A 10,402-nucleotide genomic window follows, 5' to 3' on the forward strand; every position below is an offset into this window, starting at 1 on the left:
TTTAAGTGAGGGTCGCAAGAGCGGCTCTTAGTCCCACGTTATTGCATTTTTCATGAGTGTTGGGGATCGTGGGTTACAAACAACGAATATAACCCTCCCACTTAGTTTTTGGAGTTGGTTCATCGACTCTTATAATTTCGGAAACAGATTTCCTAGTTAGAGAGCGACAGAGCGGACAACTAGAAGAGAATCCTAGATCGACATGTTCAGAGCAGTATTAGTGCATAAAGGCACAAGGTACATACTCGATCTTTTCCTATTTTCTATTTCGGGAAAGTGCGTGAGGGAAGTGTGAACTTCAACTCACTCGAACACTTGAAAGTTTGAGATTACACATCTTTTTATTTTTCGGCTTCTCTACAAGGAGACCTCCCACTCAAATTTTCAAGAGCATATAGATTTTGAACATATGTGATATAGATATAGTTTTGAAAACATTTTGAAAAATTTATTTGATTTGGATGACAAAATATTTTTCAAGTTTGAAAGTGAAAACGGTTTTTCAAAATTCAAACTAGTTTTGTAAATATTAATTTCAATTAAACTTTCAAAAATCAAAACATTTTAATCTTACACATCATGTTTATAATCATATGAAAAACATTTTTGCTCAAGAAAATTTTCTCATTAGAGTTCTATAACTCATGGTAGTGGGGTTTGAAAATCCGGATTTCTAAAAAACTGGAGTTTCAGACAGCCGCGCACCTCGGAGTAAAATCGCCATATCTGGCGGCTCCGATGTCCTTTTGAGCCGAAACCGGTGGCATTGGACAGAGGGCAGACAGAGCTTTAATTTGATTCAAGAATAATTAAATTTCGATTTCTGAGCAGAGAGTTATGCCACTTTTAATGCAGGTTTACTCCAGCTCGAAGAAAAAGAAATAAATTAAAGCTTGGTCCTTTTTAGGTGCGAAAAAGAATCGAGTGTAACGGAACGTTTTAAGATGTTGTTTAAAAGCTTTTATTTGTGTTTTATTAGCAGGGTAATAACATAATAAAAGAAATAACAACATGCATAAAACGATTCAAGTAAAAATAAGAAACTAGCAAGATATCAAAACTAGTCACAAAATTTTACTCGAAATTTCTCAAACCTTTAAAACACGTTTTTCAATATAAAAAATTAAAAACTTTTAGAACTGATTCTAATGTGTTTTAAAAACATCCCAAACTCATAGAAAATCAACATTCTTTTTAATTTAAAGACAAGAGCATTAAATTAAAAAAAATCTAAGATTACAATTCTAACTTGTCACAAAATTAGTAAACTTTCGAAAACGATTTTCAAGCTCATAATTTTAAAAACATGTACATGCATCTCTTTGACCATAGCTCTGATACCATTTGTTGGAATTGATCTAGGGTTTAAGAAAAAGATTAAACGCTTCGGGAAGCGGCGGAATTTTAAAAAATTTCTTTTCAAGTAAAAACAGTTTTTACTAACCTAGACAAAGAAGCAAGTACATGTAATTAAAAATCAATATGAGCTAAGAGTTTACTAACCTTTCTTGAAGCTTGAACCTTGAAGAAGCTTTTGGAAAGTTTGCAACGCCCGTCTCCCCTCGCAGCACGTCTCTCTTTCTTTCCTCGGCACCTCGAGCAACCACGAAAGTTTCTATCACTAAATCACTCGAAAAGAAGGAATCAGTGAGTGGACACTTTTAAACACTACGACTTAAGAACAAGTCTTGAAGTCGCAGAGCTAAACACTAGGTCGAGTGAGGACCTAGGTGCCAAGACAAAAAAAAATCGAAAATAAACTAGAGAGAGAGAGAGAGAGGATTTTCGGCCAACAATGTCTAGAGATAGAGTCTCTCAATCTCTAACTTATGTTGAATGAATGAAATGAAGGGAATGAGGCCTCTATTTATAGGGGAGGTTTTACCTTCAATAAGGTAGTTTCCTCTTTCATTAAATATCACATATTCATGAGCAAATATTGCTCTCCTTCCCTTAGAGTCACTCGGCCAAATAGGCTTCTAGAAGCACTTGGATTTGTTTCCTTTTTTGTTCCATTCCTTGCTTGGCCGAAATTCCCATTACCATGCATAGGAAATTTGTTTCCTCTTTTTTCTTTTGGCAAGTATCTAAATACATTTATGCACAAAAAATTCTCTCTTTCTTTAGGTATGTTGGGCGCCCAAGGCTTCTAGAAAAGCTTCTAGAATTTTCTTCACTTGTTCATGACAACATAAGAAAAGGCCCATTAAGAATTTTCAATAAAATTCTTATGAAATGAAATTAATTCACAAGGCCCAATAAGACTAGTATTGGCCGAGTGATGCATGTCATCAAATGACCTTGTCAAAAAATTTATTGACATTCATTTCATCCTATGTCTCAAAAGACAAAAATACCCTTTTAACTATTTTCGTTCTTGTTTTGACTTAGCTTCCAGTTTAACTATTCCTATCGATGTGATTCGTGACAGTGACCTCATGGACCCAAATGAACAAAGCTTGAGCTAAACACTTGGACTCAAAAGTTCACAAACCTTTTCCAAGTTTAGCTTAATGCCAACTCACTCCACTAAAGAGCTGACACTGAAAACTCTCGGTTCAAATGAATTTGTTTTCTACTCAAGAATTCGACATAATTATAATGAGCGGATCCACTGAATATTATCTATGTTTACCCTTCATGAATGTCATCACCTATTCGGGATTTACTAAATTACCATTTTACCCTTCTAGCTGTTATTTCCTCAACTCCTTTGTCGCTTGTGAATAAGTTAGAAACAATGTATTGACGAGAAGCTAACAAGTCACATTGTTTCATCCAAAAGAGTCAGGACTCAATTTGGACACTGGCCAGTTCATTTATTCACACTCCAAGGAACAAAGCATGAGGTGACATACATTGCATTTCAGCAATCTTGTACATGAATTCCATATCTATGAGAACTTCACAAAGTTACTCATGACAGACTCACAACTTAGTACTTCACCAATAGGCCTTGTTCGGAATCACATAGTGAGTCCGAACTTTGACTTTCTCAAATGAGAATACTAAGGTGTGAAATGGCATGTCTCATTTCAGGATTAAGGTAAGCATGATGCAATTCATACATAGTGACTTCGAGACATAAGAGGTTAAATGGTTTGTTCTTATATTGTCTCTAGAAGTGCACTGGTCAATTCAGTACCTTCGGAAGATACCTAGAAGAACTATAGAGTCCCCAACTCTCAATGCCTCATAACCAGACATCATAGATTCTTCTAACAATCATACTGAGGTCAATAGTCCTTTGACCCTAAGATTGCGAATATATCGTTTTAAGCAAACTACGAAGAGTTTGTTCATGCAAATCTACATTTGTCTCTTCGTAAGTTGTTAAGTTTGTTTATGGACTAAAAGACTAAGGTTTTATCATAAAACTTCAAACAAAGAAAGAATGAATGAACGTTTCAACTTTATTAATGAATGAATAGGCAATTACAAGCAAGAGTCTTCGTAAGACTATATGACATCAAATGTACATAAATAGACACTACTACTCTTCTTGTGGGCACCATTGACAACAGACCGGTGCTCCGGTTGACGGCATGGTTGTGAGCAAACTCCGCCTGGCAAAGCTTCAAATCCCACGTCCGGATAGCGTCCCCGACAAGAAAACGCAAGTGGTCACCGAGGGAACAGTTCACAACCTTGGTTTGGCCATCGGTTTGTGGGTGGTACGCACTACTAAAATCAAGTCGGGTGTTCGCTAGGCGCCAAAGACTTCTCCAGAAATGGCTCAAAAACCGAGTGTCGCAATCGGACACAATTGTTGATGGAAGACCATGGAGCCGGTAAATCTCGCGGAAAAACAACCCGGCTACATGGACAGCGTCAGAGGTCTTCTTGCAAGGGACAAAGTGAGCCATCTTCGAAAAACGATCAACGATGACAAAGATGGAATCATGATCGCGTGCCGTGCGGGGTAGACCGAGAACAAAATCCATGCTAATATCGGCCCAAGGTTGAGTCGAAATTGGCAAAGGCATATACATCCCGGCATTAGTGGCTCTGTCTTTGGTGACATGACAAGTGCGGCACCGATCCACAAAACGTGCCACTTCCTTCCGCATAGAGGGCCAAAAATACGAGGCAGCCACTAGATGAAGAGTGCGGTCGCGGCCAATGTGCCCCTCATTGTGAAGGTCGCTGATAATTTTGAGCCGCATGCTTCCTTTTGGAATGCACAATTTACCGCGAAAAAATAAGAAGCATTCAGACCAAGAAAAATCCAACTGCTCGCCTGCGTTAAGACTCTCAATAATCATGGAAAAGAAAGGATCCGTCGTGTAGTGCTCGGTCAAGACATCAAAGCCCGGAGTTGCGACACGAATTTCGGTGAGAAAGGCGTGGTGGCGGCTCAAGGCATCGGCCACGCGGTTAAGAACCCCGGCCTTGTGCTTAATGGAAAACGTAAATTGTTGTAAAAACGCGATCCAAGAAGCATGACGAGAAGATACCTTGTCTTGAGTCCCGAGGTGTTTGAGTGCGTCGTGATCGGTATAGAGCACAAACTCCCTATGGAAAAGGTAGTGCCTCCAATGATGGACCGCCCGAACAATTGCGTAGAACTCCACATCATAAGTGTTATATCGAGACTTTGGCCCGGAGAGTTTCTCGCTAAAGTAGGCAACCGGACGACTCCCTTGACTAAGAACGGCGCCAATGCCGACTTTTGATGCGTCGCTATGTAGCAAAAACGGCTGGGAAAAATCCGGGAGCACAAGAATCGGAGCCGAAGTGAGCTTGGTCTTGATCATCTCAAAAGAGTTCGCGGCTTGAGAAGACCAATTGATACGCCCCGATTTAATGCTCTCAATGATCGGCGCCATAATCGAACTAAAGTGCAGAATAAAGCGGCGATAGAACGAGGCAAGGCCGTGAAAACTCCGAACCTCAGTAACCGTATGCGGGGTCGGCCAAGATGCCACGGCGTGGACTTTTGATTCGGCCACACTCAATCCCTCGGCCGAAACGACATACCCGAGAAATTCCACACGGTCAGTGAGAAAAACACACTTCGCGGCGGCGGCGTAAAAGTGTGGCTGCGAAAAACGGTGAGAACCTCTCGGAGGTGTTGCACATGATCCTCGGGATTGGCACTATAAATCAAAACATCATCGAAATAGATGACAACGAATTTACCGGTAAACGGGCGGAGTGCTTGGTTCATGACTCGCATAAAAGTACTTGGCGCATTAGAGAGCCCGAACGGCATGATGAGCCACTCGTAGAGACCTTCCCGAGTTTTAAAAGCGGTCTTCCACTCATCGCCAGGTCGGATGCGGATTTGGTGGTAGCCGCTCTTCAAATCCAATTTGCTAAAAATTCGAGCACCGGTCAATTGGTCAAGAAGATCGTCGAGCCGCGGAATAGGAAAACGGTAACGAACCGTGATCTTATTAATGGCACGGCTATCCACACACATACGCCACGTTCCGTCTTTTTTTGGCGTGAGGAGTGCGGGAACCGCGCAAGGGCTTAAGCTCTCATGGATGTGACCTTTTTGGAGGAGGTCTTCGACTTGCCTCTGGAGTTCTTCGTGCTCAGCCGGGCTCATTCGATAGTGGGCTCGATTCGGCAAAACCGCGTCGGGCACGAGATCGATCCGATGTTGGATGTCTCGAAGCGGCGGGAGCGTGGCCGGCAGCTCGGACGGGAAAACATCGCAGAACTCCTCGAGGAGAGGTTGGGCCGCATCGGGGATCGGGGAAGCGCCGGGGACGGTTTTGCCGAGGAGGACGAAGACGACACCCGTTTCTGTCATTTCTTCTTCAAATTCGGCCCGAGAAAGCAGAGTGGCAGTGGGCCGGTGACTCGAGGTTGTCGCGGGGTTGGACGGCAATAACACGATTTTCTTTCCGCTGAAGAGAAAGCTATAGGTGTTGGCGAGTCCGTCATGCATCGCGTGTCTGTTGAATTGCCATGGCCTACCAAGCAACAAGTGACAAGCATCCATTGAAACAATATCGTACATAATAGTATCTTTATACGTGTTGCCAATGGAAAAGCTCACCAAAACTCGTTTTGACACGGTGACGTCGGTGCCGATTTGGAGCCAAGAAAGCTTATATGGCTTCGGGTGCTTCTCCGGATTGAGGCCCCATTTGGTGACAACTTCCTCGGCCACCACGTTTTCACAACTCCCGGAATCAATTATGAAGCGGCACACTTTTCCGCCGATGGTGCACGAAGATTGGAAAATATTATTCCGGAGCCAACCGTCGTCACGGCCCGGAGGAGATAGAAAACTCCTCTGTACCACAAGAGCATGACCCACATCGCCCGCCACTTCTTCGACATCGTCATCGGGCTCGACATCATCGTCATAAATCGGGTCGCCAAATAATTCTTGGGCATCGTCGGTAAATAACCCGGGTCGAGTGTTCTTCGGACAAACATTGCGACGATGACCCGATTCACCACAATCGAAGCAACGGATTCCACCCTCGACAGTGGGAGGGGTTGTCGCTGGAGCGCTGGGTAAGGCGGGATGCGCGGCTGGATTCGCGCGCGGACCGGAAGTGCGGTGGCGGGGCCGCGGTTGGGTGGGACTGTCGTGGGCGAATTGTAATTGCGTCTCGACTGCTGACGCTCAATGGCAAGGGCACGTTGATGGGCTTCGGAATCCGTGATCGGGTCAAACATATTTAAAACGTCGTGGATAGCAACGCGCAATCCCCCGATGGAGCGGGACACCGTTTGTTCTTCGGTCTCTGCGATGTCATTCCGAGCAAGGAGCATGAAAAATTCGGTGGAATAATCAGTCACGGATTTCGTACCTTGCCGGAGATTTTGCAAACTCTGGTAAAGGGTACAGGTGTAATTATACGGGAGGAACGCGGCCTTCATATGCTTCTTCAATTTATCCCACGACACTAGTTTTGCCTTCCCCATCCAAGCACGTCGAGTCTTTGTCTGAGTCCATCATGCGGCAGCTCGGCCACGGAACCGGGTGGTGACGAAGGGTGCACACCGAGCGTCGGGAACCACTTTGAAGTCGAGCACTTCTTCCACCGCCACGATCCAATCTAGAAACTCCTCCGCATTCACGTTCCCGTGAAACTCGGGAATATCCATACGGAACGCCGACTCCCATCGTGTGTCGTTCTCGAGTCCATCCGCGTGCGGCCTCGGCGGGCGCGGAGCGTCGGCGAACGGCCCAAAAGGGTTATCGTCGTTGTCGTTTTCGGCTTCATCACGAGCGACGGGGGTCACCAGGCGTTGTTGGAGAAGCGCCTCCATCGCTTCGGTGAGCTCGTCCAATCGTCGATGAACACCGGCGAGATCTTCACGTCGATTAACATCGTCCAAATCAGCCTCCTGGACTCCTCCACGTCGGTTTCTACGCGCCATGGAAGGGATCGGAATGGCTCTGATACCAACTGAAGTACCGAGGGGTTATCGGAAAGATGAACACGCTAAGTTTTGGGCAACAATAACGTTGACTTTTTTTTATTTATCAAAAGCAAGCCGGCCAAAATAAAGCTCTTGTAATGATGGCGCGCTAGGGTTAGGGCTCACATTTATGGAGGCGTGGGACCGACGAGCTGGGAAATGACGTATGCATGGCGTGCATGGGAGTTCCGGAATTCTTGCGGCTGTTATTGGCGCTATTCTGGGCTGCTTGGAGGCTTTTATTTTAGCATTTATTATTTATATTTACTCTCTTTATTTTATATTATTTACTTCCCGTTTGTGGTGATTTGCTTCCTGTTTTGGACTATCTATTTATGCTCTCTCTCTCCTTGATCGATTCCTATATGTATTGGAGACAAAGAGCTTTATTTTGGTCAGCTTGCTTTTGATAAATAAAAAAAAGTCAACGTCATTGTTGCCCAAAACTTAGCGTGTTCATCTTTCCGATAACCCCTCGCTACATCAGGTACTCTCAAATAAAATTTAACCCAAAATAAAAAAATAATAATAACGAACTGATGTAGTAGTAGATAAAGGAAACCTAAAAGGAGCAAGTGAATAAACTAAGCCCCTGTTTGGTTAGGGGCCGTTTGGTTTAGTTTTCTAAACTCGTTTTCTGTTTTTAAATTCTGTTTTCTGATTCTAATTTTTAAATTTAAAAAACAGATTTAGAATTACGTTTCAGAATATTTTAAATGTTATTTGGTTATGTTTTTCATTCAATTGTATAGAGATAAAACAGAAAACAACTTTTCATTGTTTTCTGTTTTCTAAACAAATTTCAAAGAAAACAGAAACATGATTCTAAATCTGTTTTCTGAATTTACAACCAAACAGTTTTTCTAAAACTGTTTTCTAGAATTTAGAATCAGAAAACAGAAAACAAAAATAGAAAAGTTAACCAAACAGGGGCTTAACTTTTCTATTTTTGTTTTCTGTTTTCTGATTCTAAATTCTAGAAAACAGTTTTAGAAAAACTGTTTGGTTATAAATTCAGAAAACAGATTTAGAATCATGTTTCTGTTTTCTTTGAAATTTGTTTAGAAAACAGAAAACAATGAAAAGTTGTTTTCTGTTTTATCTCTATACAATTGAATGGAAAACATAACCAAACAACATTTAAAATATTCTGAAACGTAATTCTAAATCTGTTTTTTAAATTTAAAAATTAGAATCAGAAAACAGAATTTAAAAACAGAAAACGAGTTTAGAAAACTAAACCAAACGGCCCCAACAAATTTAACATGGATACTATTGCAGGAAAGGAATCAAAGATGTAGGCCAAGACGGATGTTCAATGGTTAAGACATCCAAGAACTTGGCCACGTTTTCAACATTGAGTTCGCAGTCGGGAGTCGGGAACACAGACACTTTCTCGTACTTGGCTCCGAGGATGGTGTAGCGAAAGACTTGAGTGCCCCGCACGAGGAAGACTACGTTCCCGTCATTGGGATCGAAGGCGAGAAGGAAGAGCAAGCTCCCCGGCGGATCAGCGTCGAGAGCAACATCGTGGACCGACACCCACGAGCCGTTGATGAGCTCCCAAATCAAAAGGTGGGCATCGTCCATGAGCTGGGACATCCTGAGGCGGCCACGGACGGTCCCGAGGCGGCACTTGTCTTTGAAGTCGCGGAGGTAAATGGAACGCACGAAAATGTCAAAACTCACGAAGCGGTCAGGGAGAGGGAGCATGGTGCCGTTGGGGGCGAGGGGGTCGAGGGGGGCGAAGGCGTTGGAGGAGCCAGGAGGGGGCGAAGGGCTGAAAGGGTCGAAGGCGGCAAGGCCGTGGATCTTCTCGACTCCGTCCAGCCAATACAAGATGCCTCCCACGTGGACCACCTGCAGCCGGAATTCGAAGGCGCCACAGTTGTTTTCGTGGGCGCAGGGGAACTTGAAGCTGTGCCTCGACCACTGCCCGGTCTCCGGGTGGAACATCGTTGCCGTAAATCTGTACTGGTCCCCTACGATGAAGAAGCACCGGTACACGATCACCACTTTGTACCTGCCTTCCTGCTCGTTGAAGGCGATGCCGTAACCCGTCGAAACTGGGTCGTAGAATAAGAATTCAAACTCCCGAGTCTCCGGGATTTTGGGGAGAGCCACGCACTGCTTCGTCAGCCAATTGCAGACGAAAAAGTGTCTTCCGCGGGATAGCAGCACCAAATCGCCGCACGTGGCTCTAATGATCGTGTCCTCCGCCGCCGGGACGGAGCTCAGATCGCATGGCACGGCCTCCGACGACTCCGACTCCGGCGAGAGGGGAATCCGGTGGAAAGCTCGTAGCACCTCGTTGGAGGAGTGGAAGAGAGCCTCGGCGACCTTATTTGGGTGGCATTCATCGAACCTCTTCTTGAAGTAGTCGCTCAGCAACAGAGAATGCCAGCGCTTGCAAACCAAGCTATTCTTTATAACGCACCGGGCGTCGGGAAGTCGGACTAGAATCTCCGTCAACACGTCGTCGCTCGCAATTTCCATTGATTTTCCCAATATCTCTCACTCGCGCTAAACAAATATTTTCTCTAACCTCTGTTTCCTTCCCAATCTCTCAATATTTATATAATTAGATTTCTTTTCGGAATCCGATTAGACGAATTCGAGAATTGTAATTTTATTTATTTATTTATATTTTTCTTTTCTGCAACGCCGCATGTTTTGTACTTTCAAACCTAACTCAAACAGAACCTAGTGTTGTGGGCGCCAACACAACTATCTCCTACGTCAGCTTCGGGGTTTATTTTCTCGGTAGATTAAAATAAAATAAAATAAAAAGAAAAGATGGCTGACAGGGCCGGCTTAGAAATTGATTTTCCTTTATTTATTGTTTTGAATTTATGCGTAATAATTTTATATTACATTTATCCTACGTTTTATTTGAATATTTTTTGTGAGTTATTCATTTAAATTTGAATTGTGTTATGTGTTTAAATTTAAAAATTAGTTATTTAGTTGACTTAATCGTGTTAAGAGGGGTGATTGATCAAATTCA

At 43.5% G+C, this 10,402-nt stretch overlaps 2 protein-coding genes across 2 annotated transcripts; both read right to left on the minus strand.

Moving 5' to 3' along the window:
- Positions 1-4,954: 4,954 nt before the first annotated feature.
- LOC149401328 (uncharacterized) lies at positions 4,955-6,894 on the minus strand. The gene is made up of 2 exons (XM_089610669.1): positions 6,517-6,894; positions 4,955-6,385 (listed from the first exon to the last, which is right to left on the minus strand). Exons 1-2 carry the CDS (start codon positions 6,892-6,894, stop codon positions 4,955-4,957), a joined length of 1,809 nt encoding a protein of 602 aa, XP_089466795.1.
- Positions 6,895-8,667: 1,773 nt separating this feature from the next.
- Positions 8,668-9,891, minus strand: LOC149401329 (F-box protein At3g28330-like). The gene has a single exon (XM_089610670.1). The coding sequence runs from the start codon at positions 9,889-9,891 to the stop codon at positions 8,668-8,670; it is 1,224 nt and encodes a 407-aa protein (XP_089466796.1).
- Between the last annotated feature and the right edge of the window lie 511 nt (positions 9,892-10,402).

The sequence above is a fragment of the Urtica dioica genome, chromosome 4 (assembly GCF_054948205.1).
Source record: "Urtica dioica subsp. dioica isolate 48M chromosome 4, U.dioica_male_clone48M_v1_H2, whole genome shotgun sequence".
NCBI classification, from domain to species: domain Eukaryota; kingdom Viridiplantae; phylum Streptophyta; class Magnoliopsida; order Rosales; family Urticaceae; genus Urtica; species Urtica dioica.